Genomic DNA, 26,104 nt, shown 5'->3' with positions numbered 1-26,104 from the left:
TGGTAGAGCAGGCGCCCGTATATAGAGGTTTACTCCTCGAGGCAGCGGCTGTAGGTTTGACTCCGACCTGCGACCCTTTGCTGCAGGCCATTCCCCTTCTCTCTCCCCTTTCAAGTCTAAGCTGTCCTATCCAAATAAAGGCCTAAAAATGCCCCAAAAAAGAAATGTAAAAACGACTCAACAAGCTTGGCGATGACTCAGTCTCAACAAGCTCGATTTGTAGCTTTAAAAATTAGGTCAAACCTAATTTTCCATTTGTGTACACATGACATAAATACCAATATGATATATCTACAATAAACTAATATTGGCCAATATACTGCTCTCGTTCTACTTTGGACAGAGCTAAACTCGCTTATACCCCTGTTTCCAGTCTTTATGCTGAGCTAAGCTCATAAAAACTGTCTTCTGGTTCAAGCTTTATATTTACTGCACAGATGGGAGATTGATATTAATCTTCTTTTCTAACCCTCTAAAGGAAAGTCAATAAGCATGTTCCCAATATGCTGATTTTTTTATTTAAACTGTCACTTACTTTTTATCTCCATGGTGGATCAGACATTTTGTCACCTGTTAAATGCCTATAATCGTAAATCTGTAAACAAATGTACTTTTTGGTAGAGAAACGTACTACTCCTTTACCCCTGTTTTTGAGTGTGTTGAGCAGCTAAATTTCCACAAGTCTTTGAAGTCTTTGAACAGAAAAATGTCTCTCCTACTCGATGAAATTGATGATTCGAATGTCCTGACAATTTAGTTTGTCTAAATCTTACAGCTTTTTTAAAGAATAGCTTTGTCCAGCCAAGAAAACCCCTCCCTCTAGCCTTCGTCTCCCCACCCCCGCCCCCCTTTCCCCTCCCCCCTTTACATAATTATGCCTTCATTAACTGCTTTCCAGCTGGAAAAAAAACCGAATACTTGATTAACAAAATGTGCCTCTGAAGGCATTTGGATTTTTAAGTACATTTAGACATATGTATTGATGCACAAGAGTGTGTTAGTTCGGGGAATTGCGGTGTGGCATGAGAAAATTTTGTTTTTACATCTTTCCCTTTCTCATTCTCTTGTACTTGATTTCCTTTAGGCCTAACTGTAGTTTTTCCTATACAGTCATGAATCATAACTCTGAAATATGCAAAATGCTCTGATCATTGTGTCAAGTGACCAGATCCTTTAGCATGTGGACAGTTAATTCGGTCCTGAGCATACTTCTGTTGCCCGGGCCACAAACAAAGGGCCTTATTTCTTGATCACTGTATAAAGATGTGATAGCTGTGTATGAAAGTGACATGTATTAATGGTAAGTTAAGCTTCTTCTTTTTTTTAACTGACATAAAAAAAGACAGCATGGAAATAAAAAAATCATTTATACATAGTTAATAGTTTGTGTAGACCAAGAAGAAAAAAAAAAATATAATATGAAAATCATTTGTACACAATGATGGAGTCATTGTTAATGGTAATAGCTGTTGCTATGGCAACAAAATGACAACATGGCTACCTTTCTATTACCCTAATTGTGATTTTTTTTTTCACGTTATTTGAAATAAATAACATCACTAACTTATTCAAAAAGGGAATGTCTAATTAGTTTGTCTTGTTGTTGCAACGTGATTAAGTATTTTGTATGGGAAACTTAAATCCTTGTAATATCCAAAGGTCCTTAGGGGAGATCAGGTGTTTATTTTGTTTTGTTTGTTTGACCTTAATTTTTTTCTTTTTTTTGTTCTTGTACATGGTGTTTTTGAGAAATAAGAATGGACTTTGGCTATTAAAGCAAACGCCTATCTGTCAGGAAGGTAAAGAGGCTTTTGGACTTATTGAAAAGATCTTCATCTTTGTCTGTAAAATCAAACTAGTCAGCATTTCTCACTGTTCACCTCCTGCAGACTGGATGGCCCTCATTCAGGTGTGTCTGTATGGGGGCTGAGCTTGTATTAGTGAGTTCTGTTTCAGTTTGGCCAAGAGGGTGGTTCAGAGGTCTCTTTCTACCCAGCTGTGCTGGGTGATGTCGATCCTTGCTGAGGTGTATACGAATGTGTGATGTTCACCTTGTTTGCACTTATGTACATAACTATGTCAAACTCCTCAAAATTTATTTTGAATAAATATAGATGAAAGAGTTGATGACAAATCCAATCAGTGTATTGTTAATGATATGAGTATGTCTATGATTTTATTACTTTATAAAAAAATTGCTTTGAGATATCTGTCCTATTGTTTGTTTGTTTGCTAGAGCTCTGTTCTTTGCCAAGCATGACTTTGCCTAGCTGTAAACCATGAATGCTTTGCTTTCAAAAAGGCTTTTTATCAGTGAATTTACTGTAATATCTGACCCTGAAATCAAACAAGAGAGGTAGATTAGAAGAAATAGTCAGTCTGGAATATATATCATAAACCAGTACTAACCCTTGGTCTTAAATGCTCATCATTTCCATGTATGCAGGAGCATTCCTCTCTCCAGTAATGTACCCAAAAAGCACAGAGTAGCTCCACCTGCTGGCTGAAAAGCAGCCAGAAAGAAAAGAGGAGCAGATCTAGAACTCAGACTATAGAGGCACATGGATGTGAGATGTGTTCACAGGGTTTTGAATTAACTTGACTTTTGTCATTTTGTTAAATGCGTTATTCATTACTCCCTTGTTGTCATCATCCAAAACAACAATACATCTGAATTCTCCTCAGGATTTTAGTTAAAACTGCAAACAACCTGGTTTTCCAATGTTATTCTTGCATCAGCAGCAACATCCTTACACAACTCTGTTCTTGCAAATTTGGACATGTGACGTCCTTCAATTGCTATTAAAGCCAGCGATTTTGTTGCCATGGCACTTAGGTCCTAGTGGTGGATTGACTGAGTCATCCTGGTGAATCAGTTCACAGCCCTCTGACTCCACATGTGGAGTGGACTTAATATACTGTGGGTTTCCAGTGACAAACGAGTAAAAAAGACTGTGACTTTGTTTTGAAATTGATTTATTGTTGCCATTATTTTAAAATTATTTGTTTGTAATTGTGCCTTTATCATGCGAGATGTAGTTTTCTTTTACACTCTACATTTAAATTGACTTAAACAGCACATGTCTGTGTAAGACTATTCCCTTTATTTAAAATCCTTTGTTGCTGAGTCATTATTAAATTGGGTACAATCGCAGACTGAATGGCAACCCATAGAAGATGATGAGGGCCAAAGACTGTTCAGGACTAAGCCATATGAAAAAGTCTCTCTGACACTCTAGGACAGATGTGAGAGTGACTGCTGTTTCTTAGTCATCTATCGTTTCACTCTGTTTTCTGCTTGTGGTGCTTGTATGTGCTGCTGTGCTACATGCCAATTTATTTTGCAGTGTATAGCTATTAAGAGAAAGTTACTGTGCCTATGATGAGTTCTGCGATTTCTGTTTGACCTTTAATAAAACACATAATTGTGATCCTCTTGTGGTATGTTTTGTTTTTGTGTCACCTTTAAAGACATTTTCTATTTGTCTCCTGGATTGTGTGTTTTCACCTGTGTATGGCTTGATGGTATCCATATGACTAAAGGTTATATTTACAGTGGAAGTCATGAATGTCTAAATATTGTATAGGAAACTGCAATTCCACTCAGTTGAAGAGATATATGCTTGTTTTCAGGTTGCTACTTGTATTTAGGTTTCTACTAGACTATGGTTTACATGCTTTAATGTTCAAAAAAACATAATTTTTTGTGTAATGTCTGTCTGAATATACCTGTATTCACCCTCTGTCTGAAACGCTCAATTTTAGCGCCCATCTCTTTAAGCCCCTTCCTGAAAAGCCCAGTCTGTTCTGATTGGCTTACGAGAAAAATATGGTGCACCTTTGCAAAGGTAGTTCTCAAGCCATAGGTAGAGATACTCAGATGGCGGTGTGTTAATGAGCCTGCATTTGACATAGGAAGGGGAGCCAAATCTGATAACAACCATCTCCATTCACGAAAGTGAAGTTACCATGCTGTTTAGAAGATAGAACACCCACAAAGCAGCCAGACCAGACTCTGTCTGTCCCTCCACACTGAAGCTGTCAGGCCCGCTGCCTCTGTGTAGCAGTGCTCTATTTTTTCTCTCTCTCTCTCTGTCTGTCGTGTGTCTTAATTGCAGGGGTGGATACGTGTGTGCGGGAGTCAGGGGTCCAGCTGCTTCTCATCAGCCACAATCAACCTCTGCTTCATATACCCGGTTCTTCTTCAACTAAGTGTCAGATTGTGAATAATATTTTCACAGTTAGTCCAGTCAACCTCTAATCCTGTCTCTTGTGCCTGCAGTTTGCCATTTGGACCTGACTCTGCCACCACTCAGGACCCATATAGGATTCTCTCAAAACCAGAAATCGCATTCACTGGATGCCGCCACAAGCCTCCTCATCTCTCTGGGCCTCTGCACTACCCCGCTCTCTCTCCAAATAACTCAGACTTACCCCTCCTGAAAACCTGGACTCTACCTCACTTGAGTATATTCAAATAAACCTTGTTATCATTTACATCCCTGGCTCTGAGTTCTGTCCGCATTTGGGTTAAAATTCCACCATAACATTCCACCATAACAGAAGCATTGTGCTGATCAGCTGTGTTCACAGACATCTTTAACACCTCACTGGAGACATGCCATGTACCAGCCTGCTTCAAGTCCTCCTTCATCATCCCCCGTCACCCAAAAACATAAGGATCACAGGACTGAATGACTACAAACCTGTCGCCCTGACCTCTGTGGTTATGAAGTCTTTTGAGCACCTAGTTCTGTCACACCTCAGAACCCTCACCAACCCACTCCTGGACCCCGAGAGCCAACAGGTCTGTAGTCAACACTGTGATGTCCTTCTGCTTCCTGGGCTCCACCATCTCTCAGGACCTTAAGTGGGAGCTGAACATCAGCTCCATCATTACAGTTTTTCTCGATTGCTTAAACACATTTCTTGAAACTATGCCTCGTATTCTCAAAACAGTAAACACAAATCCATAACGTCTCACCCAATTCACCAAACATCCTATTTTCAGGTCAAAATGAAGCACTATATCAAAACCATTAACTCTTACTGAAAAACCAAACTTTGACCTCAGACGGGACACACAAGCCGTCACAACATACACACTAAAACTTAGTTTTACACACTGGTGTAATATATTCAACAACCAATGGTTACATTGGCACATTTTATTCATTACTGTATTATAGTACTACATAGTAAAAAAAAAATATATATATTATTCTGCATCAGCATCCCGTCTTTGCTCTGGGTCAGGCCAGAGAATCTCGTCCACATCACAGGCTTGGCCCTAGCCAGGCAGCATGCCTGATCCACCCCTGGCACGCATCTACTGATATGTCTAGGCAGGCTTCTTCCATGGCCTGAAGGAGGTGAATACGCATATAAGGTTCTCGGTCATACACTTTCCACCGCCATGCCGAAAAAACTCCTCTATTGGGTTAAGAAATGGAGAGTATGCAGGCAGAAAGAGGTTGGAAAATATTGGGTTATCGGTAAACCAGTCACGAACCAGAGCAGCGCGATGGAAGCTGACGTTATCCCAAACAACAACATAGTGAGGGTGCTCTGGTTGTGTTGGTTCCCTGTGGTCCAGCTGGAACATATGCTCTCTTAGACTGTCAAGGAATGCAAGAAGGAGCATAGTATTATAGGGTCCTAGACTGGCATGGCGGTGGAGTACCCCTCGTTGGCTGATGGCTGCGCATATCGTGACATTCCCTCCACGCTGACCAGGGACATTTACAATAGCCCGATTATATTCCTCCCCCTTCTCCTTCTTTTGGTGAGGTTGGAACCTGCCTCATCCACAAAGATAATTTCAGGTGGAACAGGCCAGCCTTCAATCTCAAAGATTCTCTGCAAAACACATCAAAACACAATAGAGTATATCACTACCCTGAAGCACAGTTCAAGAGGGCACAAATGGCAGCATAGGCTGCTATACTGTGATGGTGCACAATACTTTGTACAATATCAAAAGTCATACCTGAACATATTCCACTAGTTGATCTTTTACCCTGTCAGAATTTCGTTCAAAAGGGACGCGGTACACCTGTTTCATCCGGAACCGATGCTTTCGGAGGATGCGATCAATTGTGGAAAAGCTGATGGAATTTATTCCTTGAAAATGATTATTATCCTCAATCACTCTCCTTTGAATCTCTCGCAGGAGGATTACATTATTGGCAATGACCATGTTCACAAGCTCCCTCTCTTGCTCCTCTGACAAAAGCCTTAGCCTCCCACCACCAGATGGTCGTCTCTGTATCCTACAAAAATAGAAGCACACATTACTGTAAATTTGATGGATTTATTTAGTATTACAGAAGCATAGTTCAACAGTGCCTATGATGTCAAAGCACAGAGTACAGCACTCAAAATTTACTGTACAGAGCAGTCGTACTGTAAGTACACCTACCTGTTTTCTTCCCTGAAGGTTCTGATGATGGAGGCGACGGTGAAGCGACTCAAATTAGGCTGGACTCGTTGCCCAGCCTCCCTCATGGTCATACCATGGATAAGAACATGGTCCACTAAAGTGGCTTGAATTTCAGCCGAGACTGCTTGTCTCCTTGCCCTTACTCCTCCTCCACCTCGTCCTTCACCACGTCTTCCTCCTCTCCCTCCTCACCTTCCTCCTTCACCACGTCCTCGTCCTCCTCCTTCTCCTTCTCCTTCACCACGTCCTCCTCCTCCTCCTCGACCATGTCCTCTCCCTCTCCCTCTCCCTCCTCGACCGCCATTTCTCTGTGGATCCATTGTTCCGAAACTCAATGAACTGACTCTGGCCATTTTATCTATCTATTGAAAGTTCTGATTGGTGTGTGATCAATTTTGACTCGTAGTGTTTCCACTTGGGTAATTGTGTGCTAATTGAGCTTCATCTGTGCTGACTTGAGTGAGCAATATTGAATGCTGTGATTTCTAAATGACAACATGGTGTAGGCAATGAAAAATTAAGGGATTTGTGTGTAGAGTTTTGCAGTAACAGTTCAACAAATCTGACTCATGTGTCAAAACCAGGGAATAGTGTTTATAGTTTAGTGAAATGGGTGTGCTTTTTTAAAAATGGCATTATGGTTTTGAAATTTTAGTTCAAAAGCCTGGTTATAGTGTTTAAGCAATTGAGAAAAACTGTAATGGATGTACTTCCTGTGGCAGCTGAAGAAGTTCAATCTGCCAAAGACAATGATGGTGCACTTCTACACTGTCCTCATAGAATCCATCCTTACCTCCTCCATCATCATCTGGTACGCTGCTGCCACTGCCAAGAACAAGGGCAGACTGCATTGTATCATCCGCTCTGCTGAGAAGGTCATTGGCTGCAATCTTCTGTCCTTCCAGGATCTGTACACCTCCAGGACCCTGAGGCCTCCAAGAAAGATTGTGGCCGATACCTCCCACCCAGGTCACAAACTTTTTGAAACACTCCCCTCTGGCAGGAGGAATTTCTTCCCGACTGCAGTGAGCCTCATCAACAAGGCCGGGACCTCACTGACAATCTCTGACATAACCCCCCACTGTCAGTCACTACACAATACATTCAGTTCAGTTCAGTTCAATTTTATTTATATAGCACGTTTAAAAACAACTTCAGTTGACCAAAGTGCTTAACATGCTCCTAAAGCAACGAAACAATAAACACAAACAAAGCACAATGTACAATACAAAATAACTGACAGTAGAAAAAGAATAAGGTCAATAGGGTCAAGATATCAAAGCTCAACTTGAATTGAAAGCCAATGAATAATAGTGGGTCTTAAGCATGGACTTGAATGTTTCAATGGTCCGAGCTGTTCTTACATGACTAGGTAAACTATTCCAGAGGTTTGGAGCAGCCACTGAAAAGGCTCGGTCACCTTTGGTTTTTAACCTGGATCTGGGCACATCGAGGAGCATCTGATTGGACGACCTCAGTGCTCTGACAGGCGTGTGGACATGTAAGAGCTCTGATAAGTAAGAAGGCGAGAACCCATTTAAGATCTTAAAAACAATTAATACAATTTTAACTTCAATCCTGAAACAAACAGGAAGCCAGTGGAGCGTGGCCAAAACCGGTGTAATATGATCACGCTTTTTAGTCCCGGTTAAAAGTCGAGCTGCTGCGTTCTGGACTAACTGTAACCGACGAAGGGATGACTGATCCAATCCAACATACAGTGAGTTACAGTAGTCTAAACGGGACGTAATAAATACATGCATGAGTCTTTCAAAGTCTTTACGTAGCAGGTAAGGCTTGACCTTAGCCAAAAGTCTCAGCTGGAAGAAGCTGGTTTTAACAACAGAACTAATCTGTTTGTCAAATTTAAAAGTACTGTCAAAAATCACTCCCAGATTTCTGGTAAAAGGACGAATTTGGGAACCTAAAGTACCCAGAGTATCTACACAGGCACCGAAATGTTCAGCACGTCCAAACACAACAACTTCGGTCTTATTGTCATTAAGACAGAGAAAATTCTGATCCAACCATATTTTGAGATCACTCAAGCAGTTTAACAACGGCTGGATAGTTTCCTTCTCATTGTTTCTTACAGGCAAATAGATGTGTACATCATCTGCAAAACAATGGAAAGAAATGTGTTTTTTTTAAATGGACCCTAAGGGCAGCATGTACAAAGAAAATAGCATGGGTCCCAAAATGGAACCTTGGGGGACCCCACAGGAAAGAGGGGCAGCTGATGAAGAGCAGTTACCAATGTGGACAGCAAAACTCCTATCTGTCAAGTAGGATTCAAACCATTTTAAGGCAATGCCCGTAATGCCAACACTTTGTTTGAGTCGGGATAAAAGGATAGAGTGGTTGACAGTGTCAAAGGCCGCAGTCAAATCTAAAAGCACTAAAACAGCGGAGTTTCCTGAGTCAACCGCTAAGAGAAGGTCGTTGTAGACTCTTAGGAGGGCAGTTTCAGTACTGAGACGTGTCTTAAAACCAGACTGGAACTTTTCATGAATACTAAAATCATCTAAAAATGATTGAAGTTGATTAAAAACAATCTTCTCCAAGACTTTAGATAAAAAGGGTAGTTTAGAAATAGGTCTAAAATTAGACAAAACTAACGGATCCAAATGTTTCTTTTTTAAAAGTGGTTGCACAACAGCATGTTTAAAAGCAGCTGGAACACACCCTGAGCTGAGAGATGAGTTAACCAAGGATAAAGTACTGGGCCCAACAGTGTTAAAAACATCTTTAAGTAAGCGTGCAGGGATACTATCCAGCAGGCAATTAGCCGGACGAAGCTGCTTGACTATGTCAGAGAGAAGGTGGAGTGAAACTGGCTCAAACTGCTGGAAGACAGCTGGGCATAAAGAGGTAACAGAGGGGTCACTGGTAAAAGCAGGGGATGAAAAGCTCAGGCCAGCAATTTTAACTATGAAGTGTTTCAGGAAGTTTTCACACAACAATGTGGATGGCACAGCACAGTCAGTTTCACAAGGGTTAATAAGTGAGTTAAACACTTTAAAAAGAACCTGAGGCCTCTGGGTTTTACTAGCAACCAGGTGAGATAAAAAATAACGCATTAACGCACTTCCTGGACTTTTATCCCTTTACCATTGCACATATTATATATACTGTGAATTTTTGCACATCCGATCAATATTATAACCATAAACCGTACATCCTTTCTTTCCCTTACTAAAAATGTTACATTATACATGTTATTTTGTATTATTAGTGTCTTTTTACAATTTTTTTTTTATATATCTATTCTGTATTTATGTTCTTGACTGTAGCAGTTCTTTGTCTTGTTTATTCCTTGTTTATTGTATGCACCAAATACACCAAGGCAAAAAACTTAATGGTAATAAACTTTAATGCAATTAGTTTTTTTATATGTGCCCTCTAAAAAAGCATCTTGATTACTTGTAATGATATAGGCCAATACTACCTATCTACAACCCTCCAGTCTACAATGTTTAGTTAAGATATGGCCTTTGCAAGTTTGCATATCAGACCAAAACAATCAACTTGTTTTTGACAAATTTATTTTGGAAGTACTTTTTAAGCACCATATGCTGAAAAGAAACCAAAAGAAACAAAAGCATGAAACATAGCAACCTAAATTTATCTTTAATACATTGTGAAGAGTACTGTAATAACAGGTGGAAAATCAGTCTTTCACTGGCCTCTCTGGTTCAAAGTTTCAAGCCTGTTGTATCTTTAACTACACATAACCGTGATGCCACGGCGTACTGACACCCTTTGGCGTACACTTCTACATCACTGTAGCAAGGTGAGAGCAGTCTCCACTGGAGGACAGCAAAAAACATGATTTTCAGCTGGTGGTTAGAGAGTGTAAGTTAAATCCCTTCCTGTGACACATCTGCTCACCAAAATTTAGAGCATTTAAGCTTTCATAAACAAAGTATAGGTTGAACACTAACAATTATCATTTAGCAATACATTTAACATTTATCATTCAGTAATATAGTATAATAATTAGGGTTTTTTTTAAGATTACTGACTTTAATTTTTTAGTGACAGTAGTACTGTCAACAAACTTTCCCCCAGCCAAAAACAAACCAGGAACATTGAACTATGGACATTTATTAATAAATGTTTTCATCTCGTATTATTATTATTTTTCCTGTGGGATTTTATTGCATGACCTTAAATCAATCAAAACATCTGACTGAAATAAACAGTAAACAAACAATACATGGTTAAAAATATACATTTGGCATTCCTCAAATTAACATGTCCAAACACTGACTACCATGAAATTAACTTTTGCATAGGATCAAATAAAACTGATAGGAGTGATGTTTTGCAGCACCTGTAAAGATGTTTCCAGTATTCAGGCTCATTGACGTTAGACTCTTAACACCCCCCATCCAGTAACACAAATCCTGGACTTTTATCCCTGACCATTGCACATATTATATATACTGAATATTATATATATGAGAACTGTGTACATCCCCTGATTAATAATTTTGCACACCCTGCTGAAAAACGTACAGCCTTCTTTTTCTTTCTAAAACAGGTAGCTTATATATTTTAATTGCAATATTTATATTCATTATTTATTTCCTTGACTGTTGCAGTACTTTGCTCTATTGTTTATTCCCTTTTCATATGTTTATTGTTTGCGCCAAACACGCCAAAGCAAATTCCATGCAAGTGAAAACTTGGAAAATTTAGCAATACATCTCATTCTGACTCTGATGTAGCGAAGGCTTTTATTCTGAAAACAGTCACACCGGAAGTCTTGTTGTCGTTAGCGGAAACCAGACTGTTAGCTTCAGGAAATCAGTTGGTAGAAAAACCTTTCCTTTCTGTGAGCAAACCTCCCCAACGCTGAGTCAAACATACATAGGAGCAGCAACTAACTGTAGCCAATGGACCCTCGGATTATAATATTGAATCTGTGGTGTGTCCGTCGATAGCACGCACGAGTGCCAAGGCCGGAACCAGAACCAGGCCCGGACGGACGGACAGAACCAGCCCTGCGTTTTGCGACACCGGCGGGCTTGTGCGTCGTTCTCCTAACACATCCATGGTGTGTGCAGGAATTGGCATGCTGTCTGTAGAGGAAGAGTAATGTGTATCAACGTGACTTGCTGTCTGTAGCTAGACAGCAAGTTCGTCGATGAGTCCCCGGTACCTGTGGTTTTAACAGATCGGATGTAAAGGTTTGAGGCTCGAGCATGGGACAGCGTGAATTTAGCCAGAAGCGAGCTAGCTTTAACGCTAGCTTACGTCAGAGTTAACGTCAACGGACATCAACTTTTACTCGCTAAAGTAGCGAGGCAACGTAAGAAAAACAACGAGTATGAGCGCTACACCTGGGTTTATATGAAGGACGAGAAGTTATTGTATATTTCCTAACATTTGTCAGTTCGCTTCTTAGTTAGCTCTTTAAAAGGCCTGATAAATGTATCTGCAGCGAGTATAGCAGTGAGGCTATAAGTCGTTAGCTGCTAAGTTAGCCTGCCTTGACCGCCCCAATGAAAGAATACAAAGTAGTCGTGCTGGGCAGCGGCGGTGTCGGCAAGTCCGCGCTGACCGTCCAGTTTGTCACCGGCACCTTTATCGAGAAATACGACCCGACAATCGAGGACTTTTACCGAAAGGAGATCGAGGTGGACTCGTCTCCCTCCGTGCTGGAGATCCTCGACACTGCGGGGACGGAGCAGTTCGCCTCCATGAGAGATTTGTACATAAAGAACGGACAGGGTTTCATCCTGGTCTACAGCCTGGTCAACCAGCAGTCATTCCAGGTACCTGATGTCACCTCACACACCTTAAACCACACACCTTCAACTGTTCATAGCTAGCTAGGTAGTTAATCACAGCATTTAAAAGCTGTACTGGAGTGTGATTTATACTACCTGATTGCAGCGCCCTGCACCATCCAAATGTTACTTTTATTATCCAAAGACGGAAATTAATCTGATTTAAAATACAATTCATAACGTTACATCAATTTAAAGCCAGTGGTGCAGTAGTAATCGTAGGATAGGATCTCATGGTGAATTGGCATCATTTTATAGGCCGTTCTGTGGTATCTGGTGAATTGCAGAACAACAATTGACTATACGTCACAATATATTTGTAATTGTAGAGAAAAAATGCCATTTAAAAAGTTTCTAAAAAAACGTGGTCAGTTTTCACTATTTTTTATAGACATCAACCCTTGTGCAAGTAAGCCATGGAGGCTTTTCAAGAAAACTGCACAGAAACATGCTAGTGTGTGACATTCAAGGGACAAACGGTTACCTAAGCTACCAGCTTGCAAAACAGGTTCATATATGGTTATGTGTAGAGGAAACACATTTGTCTCATAGTAACCAAAACTTTTCAGTTTGGCTAAACTGTTTAATAGAAAACTCAAAATAGTGAAATGCCACAAAAACCTAAAGAAAAAAAGTACTATGATCTACAGGTTCAATAAAGACAGTATCACCTATGTCAGGGAATGTTTCATGACATATGCTTTGTCCTGGTTTCCATACTTCATGCTAATTGTATACAATATGTAATATATTCTAATTCTCATTGTATACTGTTTTTGCAGTTAGTGTACACAAATGGTATACTTTAAATATGTTGTACTAACAGGAAATGATGCAATACCAAAAATCAACCTGGCACTTTGGAAAGCTGTTGGCAAATAAACTTTACAAAGCAAAAGGAATGCATATTCTTTTTAGCTGTGTCACCACAGTGAGGAAATTAGGTACAGTATTTGACTGTACCTAATTTCCTAAGTACCAGGTTGGTTTCAATTATGAACTGCATATTGAAAAGCTGCTAAGAAAAAGTCGTATGAAATTGGAAAAAGAATATATTGGCATACTGATTATTTGTGTCAGTGCTACAAACAGCCTGCGGTTTTCATGAGAAACGCACACTCATATCCTCTCCCTTTTTCACCTTTCAGGACATCAGGCCAATGCGAGACCAAATAGTGCGAGTGAAACGTTTCGAGAAGGTCCCGTTGATCCTGGTCGGGAACAAAGTCGACCTGGAATCTGAGCGTGAAGTGGCTGGTTCAGATGGACGAGCTCTGGCTCAAGAGTGGGGCTGCCCTTTTATCGAAACGTCTGCCAAGAGCAAGACTATGGTGGACGAGCTGTTCGCAGAGATCGTCCGACAGATGAATTATTCCACACTGCCGGAGAAGCAGGAACAGTGCTGCACAGCCTGTGTGGTACAGTGAGGAAGAGGTACAAACTTTGCAATTCCCATCCTCCTTTGCATGGTTGCATTTATATTCGGACTACCCCAAAGAGCTCACCAGCGCCGCACAGTTGGCCACTCACTAATTTACAAAATGTGATTAAATGTCCCGGCAGTGTCTGTATATAATGGTTCACAAGCTGAGGAGAAATGTGACAAATGGATGACTGTGTGGGGTTTCAGTGCAGTGTGAGGGAGAGGAGCGGTTCAGTTGGAAGTGAGAAAGACGAGTGGGTGGTGCTGCTCTGTGCAATCCGTTGGTTTAGCTTGTTATCATAAGATCGCAGAAAGTATGTGGCATGAAGAACACAACTGCATGAGCAGCTCAGGGCCGTAGAGACCAATGAAGCAGATTGTCCTGTGAGCCGAGAAAGAGGAAAATGTGACATCCTTAAAAATAAATTATGTTCCAGAACAGGAAGTAGATTATGTGAGAGAAATTGCCTGTGTTCACCACACAGACGCACACTGAGTTTAACCATTTAAAGTTGTTGTATTAATAAGCTGTTTGGGGTTTTTATTTTATTTTATTTGTTTTTTACAGATTCATCATTTGTCTGGATCACTGCAAGGATTTTGATGAACCATGAACCTGGGGGACAAACTGACAAAAACTTACCGCTGCTGGTAAAGTTTCTGTTCAATGTGGTTCTGACTGTATCACAGAGCATTTGACAGGAAAGACGTCGGCCCTATTTTTGATAACATAACTGTTAGAAGACGTTTCTGCTGCAACCTTAACGGCCTTTGCGTTGACCCAGGATGGAGTCAGATGGACGTGTAACAAGCGAGAATGATCATCTGTGAATTTCAGTCTTTTCTTTTCTCTCCTTTTAGTCAGAAGTATCCCTGTAATAAGCAGGAGTGTTTGTGAGGTTGCAGCTTCTTTTTAAAGCTGCTATAATCACTATTATATACTTTATTACTTGTATTATGTCTCAAGTTTGGAATTTGACAAAGTATTTCATAATATTGAAACATTTTGACTTTTAAGCATGCATACTTCGACCAGTTTGCTGCACAGGTGCTGCTCCCTTTATTTTGAAAATCTTGTCTAAAATAGTTATTTTAACTGACACAAACTACAGTAGCGTGTACAATAATTATTTTTTTTTTTGCTTCAGGAAATTGAGACAGGATGTACAACTTTGTGAATTAAACCTGTAACATCAAGAATTTACCTTTTTTTATTATTGCAGTAGCCTGAGGCTGCTAAACTCATCTGAAAACATGCATGCTCAAAATTGAAAATGTTCTACTAAATCAACTTGAAGTGATAAGGAAGAGTTATTTTACTGTTTTTAGCCTGAATTCTGTCAAAATGTCTACAAGGCATGAATCGCGTGGACGCAGGTCTTCCATTTTCAGCTTTCTCGAGGAGTCTCTGGGAGAAAGATTTTGGAACGACTAAAGGAAGCTCACAGTGCATATTTGTGTTTGACTACATGACGTGTGTTGCTTTAAATTCAAGAGACAGCGATTCCTTGTCATGAAATAACTCCCGTTGCAATGTGGTTTGATAAAAGTTCTGGCACAGTTAATCAGATTTAACTTTGTATTTTTCTTTTTCTTATAGTAACCTATTTATTAAAACTAACATGGGTAGCCAGTTTTAAACCTTTAATTTTATACTAGTTTTCGCTTTTTGTGACTTTTCAGGATACATGGTACATTGTTTTGTTTTTGACGCTGAGGATTTAACAGAGCCTTAAATAATTTCTGTTGCACCCTGGTCTCATCTTCTTTCTTTTCTTCTTAAAGATATAAAAAGCTGTTGTCATTTGGTAATAAACATGCTGGCATTTCTGCTTTTGTCATTGGGCACAGTTACAGTATTATCTTTGCTCGACATACATCAATACACAATATTGGACTTGCACTCATCAGGTGGCCAGAAGCACGACTACAAATTAATAATGATAATAATGTTGCTACATAACAGTAGTTAAACAATAGGATTATGAGGGACAAAAGCAACAGTCCTCTTTTTGTGCAAAAATGCATTACAAAGCTTTAGCAGTCGATATTGGATGAGTCAAGTGAGTACGTGTTAAAGTTTGTGATCAATGTACAGCCACTATGAACAGGAAGAACAGCTAAAGTCATTTGAACTTTTTGCAAAATGTATTTCTTCCTCATGATCTTCATAACCAACTTATTTCTTAATCATTACAATACACAATATACAATCAAAAATCTATTGTTAGGTGGTTTACTAGTACAGATGTGATGTTTATAGAAGTTTTAAGATTTAATTTACAGTAACTCCAGTGTAGTAAGACCTAAGACTTGTTGATGTTTGTGGTCATAACGGACGAAAAGAAAACAAAGAGTTACATCTTTTCTGTAACTACATTGTTCAAAAATACCAATTGAATTCTCAGAAACCGGCTATACTTTCCACTTCCTCATGTGTGTGTTTTCATGCACCAGGCTGGCAGGGTTGAGTGGACTTGGTGTGTGCTTAGTAAGTTTAGTAAGTCATTTTTTTTTTTCTTGCATTTGTCACACATGGTGCTGCTGTAGTTTCCACATCCTCCAGAGCACAAAGCTGTCTCTTCTTCTCGTTCTGGGGTTGTCAGGTGTAGCTGCTGGGTGCTCGCTGAGCCTGTGCATCCTGCACTGAGCTGGCAGCAGCAGCTGCTGTGTGACGTCTCTGAATCAGCAGGGTCACCACTCCTCCTCCCAGCTCCTTAGGGGGGAAAATACTCAACTCAGAGTGTCTTGACCTGGTTCCTGCTGGGTTTATCTCAGTCTAGAGTTGTAGGCAGAAGCATCTACACAAACACAATCGCCACAGTGCCACTTGGCTGCCAGCTGCAACGAAACAAAGTTCTCAAAACAAAAACATGACTGTCACTAAGAAAGTAAGTCATTTGCTAATGTAGCTTGGGATGATTGGTGCTCACAATAGTGCGTGTGTAGTACGTTTAATTACAGGACACTTGTTATTGGGATCAAGAACACTAGTGTTTGTATCTGTGAAGGCAAGCAGATGAGAATGGAGTCCTGAAGAGAGTATTTTCTGATTTATGGAGTGATAAAATTGAGCCAACATTCCCTCTGTAAAAACCGTTGACTGTAATATGTCAACAAAGTAAAATACAGAACCTGGCTTACTCCAATGTTCAGATTTCTGTTCTGTAGGTAAATTAGCACATATTTAATCTGACAATGCCTCATTTACATATTTAAGCATACAACAAGGGGCGACCTCTAGCTCACCCAGTAAGAGCGCGTGCCCCGTGTAGGCTGAGGCCTTCGCAGCGGCCCGGGTTTGAATCCGACCTGCGGCCCTTTGCTGCGTGTCATCCCCTATCTGTCTCTCCCACCTTTCCTGTCTATCCACTGTCACTCTGAAATAAAGGGGGAAAAAAGCCCCTTTAAAAAATATATATATACACATCAAACACACATTCAAAACTTGTAGTCCAAAAAGAAATTGTCTAAATTTAAGAAATTAACTGGTGGAGCTTCATGGTGATATCTATTAATTAAAATGTTGACCCTAAATCAGACAATGGGTTCTGTCAGTTAATACTACTTCATATTATATTACTGGAATATTGGTATTTATTAAATATAAATACTATTTAAGGATTTACGCCGGTGTTTATGCATTGTTCCTGTTTATATTTGCACGTCAAGGTAAGACAGTTATGTTTTCTATTCATTTAATCAAACGTTACAGCAGTGGTCGTTTAAAACATTCAATTTGTGTATTGAAGTGACTTTCTTCTTGAGGTTTTTTTTTTATGTTCTTTGGTGGGAAATTAATATCCTTTTTTTATATATATTGTAAGTACAATGCCGAATTGTCCAAACACTGTATAACCTATTTGTAAAAGTATGCAAAAAAACCAACTTCCATATTGTTGCTTTCCATTTGTTTGACACTTGCTGTTAGACACTTACTACATTGTTGCCTTCGTCATCAACAACTATTTTATATACCATTTCCCGCAACATTTCAGCACAGATTGTACATGTTCAGCTTTTATTTTATATTACACATTGACAGTATAGTCAGTATCTCTGATTGCAAATTTATTTTGTTTATATTTACTACAGTCCCTACATTATTTACAAATAGTATCTATGTAGCTCCTGCATTTGCTTTATTGTGAAAAACGTACAAACTAATAACACATTTGTCTCTAATTGCATTACATTTACAGATTTGGTGACTTACCTGAGGTACTGCTTGCTTGCTTGACAGATTCACCTTCATGCTTAGGATTACATCATTTGTATTATACATTGTTTTATATTTTGCTGAAGAAGATGCACTTCTTTTACTGTCACTATGCCTCGCTACAAATCAAATCCTATAAAGCACAGGAAAAAGGATGCAGAGACAAAGAGAATAGCTCACATGAAAGAGACACGACAACAAGCAGAGTGTCGTCAGGAACTTGATAGAAAAAGGAAATGTCAACAAAATTAATAGCAAAAGAGCCAGAAGCTGTAAACCGTTGTAGAAAAAGCTATGGCGCAGCACAGAGATCAAGAAACACCAGAGGCTGCAGAAGTGCATTCTTGTTGAAAGAGGCAAAATGTGTGCAATTTCCATTGACTCTTGCATGAAGCTGCACTATCCCCAAAGTTCAAGGAAAAACATTGGACACCATTGTAGTTTTTATGAAGGGCAGAGGCCATGTCATGCCCTTTTGTTGAAACATTCTTTCAAGATGGATTTAATCTTCATCATGGAGCTCACATCCTACCAAACTCCTCCTGCTTCAGAGCACACAGACCACTTGCATCAGGAGGACCCAGCTTCAACTAAGGCCAGTATTGTCACATTATACAGACCACCATCAATCACCCCTGCAATCTTCAATGACAAACCGCAAACAAAGAAATACTTACCAGTCAACTATGACTTAATGTAGATCAACCACATCACCCCACTCTACAAATGATGCATCATTTTGTCAAAACTGCAACTACACGGCTCATTCCTGGACCATGTCTATCTCAACAGAAATAACAAAGTGTATATCATAATCATTCTACTACTCAGATGATGACCTAACGTGTATCTTTGGACCTTGTATGTCCATTATGACCACATCTTTTTTTCCTTTTTTTATATTGTTTGTATTGAGTTATATCTTTAAAAAATACACACATAAAACTGTCTGCTGTGTTTGTGTGAATATGTGTGTAAGAAACCATTACAATTGTATGCTAACATTCTTCTTTCTTGTGTTCTACTAACATCCCGCTCCAAGTTGCCTTGACCTTGACGTGGTGGGCGGGCTTTCTACCAACGAAGGCATGGTTTGGTCTTATTTTTACAGTCTATGGATCCGATACTATATATATGCAGCACAGTGTAAAAAGTGAATGTAATGAAAGCTAACCGCAACAATAAGGAAAAGGAAAATATAAAGTGTTAGGAGGCTTTGGTATTATGGAGTGTTTATTACACATGTGATAAATGATAACTCGAACCTGTTTAAAAAAGAGAGGATGTTCTGGCTTTGCTGTAATGGATGTTATTTGTTGACTAAAATCTCAGTTGCTCCAATGATTTAACAGCTGTTGATGTTTGCAGGTGTGCTTGCTTGTCATAAATTGAAAGGACAGGACACTTATTCACAGTCACTTAGACATGATATGAGAGGTCTGGAGTGACATGTTGGTCCAGGAACTTGAGCTGTGAGAAATAGGATTGTGGTAGACTGAATCATGAGCTGTCAGTACATTTTCTGTTCTTCCAGTCATCTGAGTCTTCACCAGAAATTTGTCTTACAGTTGAATCTTCCCCTTCTTCAACCTGAGTTTAACTTCCACCACAGCAGTAGCCTTTTTCTTATCAGGTGAATGCTCCTCCTTAAATTCTTCATAATGTGGATGGACTTCAGTATTGTCCTGAACTTCAGAAATGTCCTTCTTATGCCATTGACTTATGTGCATTGTGTTTGTACTCTGTCCCCTTAAAGTAACTATCAAGTACAGTAAAAAACAGTTCACACAGCAGACAAATCTTATTTCTCCTAGAGCTCTGGAAACCTACCAGCTCTCCTACCTATACTGGAATATGATCTGGCTGAGGATTTGCTTTGTGTTGTGGTCATTTGATTAAACATAATCACATGAGCACAATATCAACTGAAATAGTAATGGTCTTTAAATAAAGTTTGACACATGGCCTTAAGACTGCAGAATCCCTGTCATTTTTTTAAAATCATATTGCCACAAAGTAATGACATAGTGGACCCTTCTCTGGTTGGTAATCCAACTTCACCCTCAGCCACATGTCTTACTTATAAGTCACACCTTTATTGTAGTGCTACAGAAATTCTGTACCTTTTTTTTTATAATAAACGTGGTGTAAACAGCGAACGGGACCACAGGCGGAGCTTTGCAGGTGTGTGTGTGGCAAACTGCTTATATAATCTGTTTGCAGTGTCATACTGTTATGCTCCCGTAACAAAAGCTTGATCATTATCTGAGATCAGTTATATTGTTAACAATGAGTAATGTATTACTAAAACCTTATTATCAGAACATAATACAATGGAATCAAACAGAATCAAGTAAAATGTATTAACTACTAAATAAGGCTCTTAATTTTTTTAGTTTGATCTTTAATTTGTTTAATCACATTGGGTTCTTTCTTTCGGACTATGATTTGGACAACTAATTAAGATATCACATGTCTTAAAACCAACTTGTGTATATCAAGGGGCATTTGTAAGGGGCAGAAGTCCTCAGAATCGCTTAATTCTCCAAATGTACAATGAACACAGGAATTTAACTTTCTGATTCAAGAATAATAAATATGCTGCATAATATTACATTTGCCCATAATGCACAGTTCTGGCAAACATTTCAAATATTGCACGGCCCATAGTAGGAGCTTGTAGTGTCCCATACTGTGTAAGTGCATGTGTGTGTGGGTGTGATGGAAAGGGGGAAGAGAATATTATTACTCTACTATTATGTTTCATGTATAAATGTGCTAAAGCTCAGAGGCATTCAAGCTGAGGTTTGAACTGGTACTTTTCCACTCTGCAGCCTCAGACACATTGCTGTCTGTATAGAGCGGTTAGAACTCCAGGCCTCTAGGTGACAGCATCACGCATTGTATCACGGCCATGGCCATGACGTCACCGGTGTGAAGCGGAAGTAGCAGTCAGGTTTATGCTGAGGATGAGCTGTATGCATGGCTGTGGTGTCGGGTGGGCTGTGAAATGTTAATATAATATATCCATGAGTGACCCCTGAAAACGGACAGTTTTAGTTGAGCGGCCATGAAGACAGTGTTTGTCACTGTCGGCACCACGAGCTTTGATGAGCTCATTGAAAGCATCACGTCTCCAGAGACCGTACAGGTGAGTAAAGTTGGTTATAAGATAAAAGAGTCGCCTACAGCTACTCACTGATGGAAGAAGTGTTAAAATGACTTCCTTAAGTAAAAGTAGCAGTACCACACCAGATAGAACCCATTACAAGTAGAAGTCCCGCATTTAAAATTTTAAAAAGTTCAAAGCTATTAGCAACACAATGTACTTAAAGTATCAAAGTAAAAGTAATCATTAAGCAGAATGGCCCCTGTCAATGTTGTGTAATTTTCATTATTGATTTAATGTGTAAGCAGTACTTGCATGTTGTAACTTAGTTGGTTGATGTGGAGCTAATTTTAACTAGCCTCATGTTTTGTAAAATTGTCATACGTTTGATGTAAAGTAAGTTTTAAGTGAAGTAAAAAGTATAATATTTATGTCTAAAATGTAGTGGAGTACAAGTATAAAGTAGAATAACAATGTATATATTTTAGTTAACTTAAGTACCGTATTTGAGTAAATGTACTTTGAAAGTTACTTTCCACCACTGTAGTATACTACTAACTGGATTTTGAGTACAGTATATAGGGCATTCATTTTAGAAAAATTATTAAATTAAAAATAACTTTTTCACAGCATATCTTTTCTCATAGCACTAACGGGTGTAAAAACACGGGTTATTCACAACTAATGGTAGTTTGCCTCTGTCCTGGATCTGCGACACCTGAATGAAGTGTGACCAATAATAGTTTTATTAATAGCAACCACAAAATAATAAACATGAGGGTGAAACTTTTTATAATAACTTCTTTTTTTACTGCCCAAAGGCTTTGAAGGCTCGTGGATATGAGCGTTTGGTTCTTCAGGTTGGAAGAGGATCTCTTCTTCCAGCTGCTGACAGCTGTCCACACATCAGACTTCAGGCTTATCGATTCAAAGACTCTATAGCAGAAGACATCAAGCAGGCTGACCTCGTCATCAGCCATGCAGGTGAGTCAAATATCAAAAACCTTGAACTCCTGCCACCTGGACACTCACTCCCCTCGTAAATAGTGGCCACATTAATTTAACATTCTTTTTATTATATCACACTTAACTGGTGCTGCTCCATAAGCCAAACTGTTTTTGGTTTTGGTTTTCATTTTAATTAAAACCTAGAGATTGGCATGGGGTACTTTCCATAAAATCATCTCTCAATGCAAATCAAACCAGCTATTAGGCTTAGTGAAATAAAACCATGCCAATCTCTAGGTATGTGATGATCTGGGGGTATGGTGAAGGGTATGTGATGATGTTGGGCTATTTTAATTCCAAAGGCCAAGGGAACTTTGTGTATACTTATGCCCCTGTATTTTAAGGAAGAACATTTATTTATTTACGATACATTATTCATTCACAAAGAAAATTGGTGACCTTAAAGGTTGGATTTTTACTAATTTATTTTAATTAAGGCATTAAGATCAATTTCCAAAGATGATTTTTTTTTTATTCCTCTTTTTAGTCAACTTTAGCATAGGTTCATAAACTTATGAGCACCACTGTATCAGGACACCTCATTGTGTACTATTGGTTATCTTGAATGGCAGAGCTTTCCACCTTCATTGATGCAACTGACAATAAGTCAAATATCTGTATGAAATCAAAGTTTTTTTATAAACCATAAAATGATGAGAAACCAGCAGTACTAAAAACACAGACTGACTTCAGTTCTACTCATGAATAAAGATCTTGATCTTGTTTTTCTCCTTAGGCGCAGGCAGTTGTTTGGAGGCGCTTGGTGCCGGCAAATCTCTGCTGGTCGTCGTCAATGACAAGCTGATGAACAACCACCAACTGGAGATGGCCAGACAGCTGCACATGGACTCGCACTTGTTGTACTGCACGTGCAGGTATGTGTTTCTGACATGTATAGTTTATACATGTGAGATTTTTTTAGCAAAAACAATTGACACGCTTTTTAAAATCTTTCAGCACACTGACACAAACACTGAGGACGATGGATCTCTCTGTTCTTCAGCCCTTTTTGCCCGGACAGCCTAAGAATTTTGCGAATTTCCTCGACAAAGCCCTTGGTGTTCAGTGAAACTTTAATTTTACAGGACTGCTTGTTTTCTGTCACACTGACATTTGATGATTTGTAAAAATATCATGTAGTAGTAGATTATGATACTACTTCTTACGTTTGATTTTGATTGTACAGCACTCAACTGTTTTGACCATTTGAGTTTTTTCTATTTCTGTGTGCAATACTAATATATGTCTAATTACAAATCCAAATGTGTGCTGTGAATTATTATTATTATAATTATTACCTTCGCCAAGGAGGTTATATTATGTTCGATTTGTCAGTTTGTTTGTTTTTTTTGTCTGTCAGAGAAACTACTGACCCAATTTTCATGAAACATGAATGGGTGTACACAATGGGCCAACGAAGGACCCATTACAGTTTCGAATCACACGGCGGATACACAAAATAATTTTTCACTTTTGTTAACATTGCAAAATAGTGTGCTGCATTTAAGTGGTGTCGGAATAATTGGAAAAAAATATTTCCCATCTGGGAAAATTCCCACTGCATTAACATTGTGAGATAGGGGCATGCCTTGGCGGAGGTCTGCTCTCTCTGAGTGCCCTTCAAGTTTGTATATTTATTTTTTATAAAAGTGCAAGGAAAACCAAACTTGTGCGTGGTAAGTGATTGTGACACTTGTAATTTTTATACAATGAATGAATTTAGTCTGCGCTGAAGTGTTGACCTCAACTGTCGAGTCGATTTTATTTGCTGATTTGTTAATCTAGAGAGAGAGCAAAGAAAAGCTTATGCTTAATGCTAACTACTAATTTTAGCCAGCACTATATATGGGGTCCAGTTCATAAAAATACGCAACTCTTAGTATTTGTCACATGAAGAGAAAGTACCAGCTATCACTTAGAATGGCTCTTAAATAGTTTATCTTATCAGGAAATGATGATGTTAACTAATGTTCATCATTAGTCGACTGTCTAGACGGTATACTTCTTAGCAGTGTATTTGTTTTGTTGTGTTTATTGTTTGATTGTGTATTTCTTGAATTGTATGTAACATGTATGATTTAATTACTGTCTACTGTGTTTGTGTCTGGGGAAGTCTCATCAGCGACAGCTCTCCTCAAGAGGACAGACGTCTTGACTTAGACCAAACTGCCTGTAAGTCTGTTTGTCATTTAGCGTTGCTCTATTTTTTGTTATGTCTGTGTAATCTCAGTGCTACAAACTGTTCTTTATTAGTAGGCCAAGGGCCGTATCAGAGCACATGCTGGAAGAAAAACAAAATTAGATAAAGTATAAATTATATACTGAAAGTTTCACTGAAGGTGTCTATTATGAAATCAAATCTGAATAATCTAACCTACACTGTACATAGCTCTCTGAATATTAGTTCATATTTTACTTACTTATAAGGCAGACAAAAGCCAATTTTCTGCACAAAGAGAATTTGCTGTATTAAGGAGAGGCAAGTTGTACCAATTCTTGCAACAAGGGCGTGTTCATTATTAAAACTATTACCTTGCGGGTTGATTATCATTTGTCCTCCCAGCATGTACACTCCAACTGTTCCCAGTCCAAACTAGCAAGAACACATGCAGACATTTGGTTTTTTTTTTTTTTTTTTATTCTAAGCCTTTTTAAGAGAAGGTTTTTGATGTATCAGGTCATGTTGTTAATATTTTAAGTAGAATCCCTCTTTATAGGCCATGACTCCCTTTTTTTTTTACTTCTATCTGTATCTCTGCCGGAAAGCAGGGGCACCATCTGCTCCAATAATCATGAGTATCATGTATGAGAGGCTGTCATAAATCCTCTGACCTGCAGGGAAGAGATACTCACTGTATGTACACCACGTTTGTGCAATTAAACGACATAATTTAGGAAACCTGCTGATGTTGGTCAAACACTGCTGATTCATCATTTAAAAATTCTAGTTAAAGTTTTTTCACCACTAGAGGTTTTGGAAATGATGGCTGAAAGGCAGCACATAGACTAGTTTGGCTGTTCAACCTCTGAACCTTGTTTAGAGTCAAGGCAGGAAACATTTTAGAGGCAGAACGTTTCTGAAGCAACTTTTTTTATTAATTTACCAACCATATGTGTTTACCTAATAAACACCTTTTAATGTGGCTGGTACAACAAGTTAACAGCATTTAGTTTTAGGTATTAATTTCCCAAATTCCCTGAGGTCTAGATGACATTTAAGGCAGCTTGATAAATAAGAGTAAAAAAAACAGAACAGTGGCAGACTTCCTTGTCAGGAAAGTCCCTCTAGTTTGTTTCTATGACAATTTCTGTGGAAACTGAGTGCAATAAATGAGGCATAACAGCTTTCGGATTCTGTGATTACACCAGAATACATCAGTTATTTTTTTAACAAACCGCAGAAAAAAAGAGTAAGGGGTCAAACCACATAACACATCTTGATTTTAATAGACTAGTGCAGTGCCTGTTGAAAATGTGCTTGTTTGGAACGGGCCGATTGCTTGGCCTGTGGTATTGCTTGGCCTGTGGTATTGCTGCTTGTAGAGTTCTTCAAAACCAAATTGTACCCCAAAATTACTTACAGAAGGACCCCAAACCACTTAATATGCACCTCTACTGTATAGCCTACTACTGACTTACAGTGTAGGCTACGTCTACATCAGAGGAAGACCTTGTACTACTGTATTTACCTGATAGAGAACGGGGGAGATTCAGAATGTAATCACAAAATATCAATGAAAATGTGGAGTAATCAGACATTAGTGTCATGGACTCAGAAATAGTAGTTGTAGTAGTTCATGGCATAGCAAGGCACTGCAAGGCGTTACCGGACGTAGCAGGGTACTGCAGAGCATAGATACGTCTCCCTGCCACTTGTCTGTAGCTGGTTGTGCTTTGCATGTGTGGGATTTTGAAATCTCCTTAAATTTGGGAATTGTCGTTTTTTTATTCAAAGTCAGTCCAAAGTAGTGCTACTCTGCAAATTTTTGTGGGTCTGATGTGCATGCCAAAGCTCCGCTGCTCTCTGTCTCTGGTCCTCAGTGTGAGAGGTGGAGTGGCCAGTGGCTAGAGCGGCAAAAGCCAATGTGTGCTTCTTTTACCTAAT

At 39.1% G+C, this 26,104-nt stretch overlaps 2 protein-coding genes across 2 annotated transcripts; both read left to right on the top strand.

Annotated features, from left to right (window-relative positions):
• The first annotated feature begins 11,195 nt into the window (after positions 1-11,195).
• On the top strand, positions 11,196-15,509 carry rap2c (RAP2C, member of RAS oncogene family). The gene is made up of 3 exons (XM_028589813.1): positions 11,196-12,225; positions 13,389-13,674; positions 14,232-15,509. Exons 1-2 carry the CDS (start codon positions 11,953-11,955, stop codon positions 13,665-13,667), a joined length of 552 nt encoding a protein of 183 aa, XP_028445614.1. The 5' UTR covers positions 11,196-11,952; the 3' UTR covers positions 13,668-13,674; positions 14,232-15,509.
• Positions 15,510-20,767: 5,258 nt separating this feature from the next.
• Positions 20,768-24,535, top strand: zgc:92907 (UDP-N-acetylglucosamine transferase subunit ALG13 homolog). Its single transcript, XM_028589659.1, has 4 exons — positions 20,768-21,033; positions 21,813-21,975; positions 22,736-22,874; positions 22,957-24,535. The coding sequence occupies exons 1-4, from the start codon at positions 20,953-20,955 to the stop codon at positions 23,066-23,068; spliced, it is 495 nt and encodes a 164-aa protein (XP_028445460.1). The 5' UTR covers positions 20,768-20,952; the 3' UTR covers positions 23,069-24,535.
• Positions 24,536-26,104: the final 1,569 nt, after the last annotated feature.

This window comes from Perca flavescens, chromosome 10, assembly GCF_004354835.1.
Source record: "Perca flavescens isolate YP-PL-M2 chromosome 10, PFLA_1.0, whole genome shotgun sequence".
Classification (NCBI taxonomy): Eukaryota; Metazoa; Chordata; class Actinopteri; order Perciformes; family Percidae; genus Perca; species Perca flavescens.
Note: the sequence above shows the minus strand (reverse complement) of the source record. Positions and strands in the feature narration are given on the sequence as shown.

Bases quoted from the DNA above. Each gene is read 5' to 3' on its own strand.
- rap2c (XM_028589813.1), top strand. From the start codon at position 11,953: ATGAAAGAATACAAAGTAGTCGTGCTGGGCAGCGGCGGTGTCGGCAAG. The intron at 12,226-13,388 runs GTACCTGATGTC...TTCACCTTTCAG, and splicing joins TCAACCAGCAGTCATTCCAG to GACATCAGGCCAATGCGAGA.
- zgc:92907 (XM_028589659.1), top strand. From the start codon at position 20,953: ATGAAGACAGTGTTTGTCACTGTCGGCACCACGAGCTTTGATGAGCTC. The intron at 21,034-21,812 runs GTGAGTAAAGTT...TACTGCCCAAAG, and splicing joins CGTCTCCAGAGACCGTACAG to GCTTTGAAGGCTCGTGGATA. The intron at 22,875-22,956 runs GTATGTGTTTCT...AAAATCTTTCAG, and splicing joins TTGTTGTACTGCACGTGCAG to CACACTGACACAAACACTGA.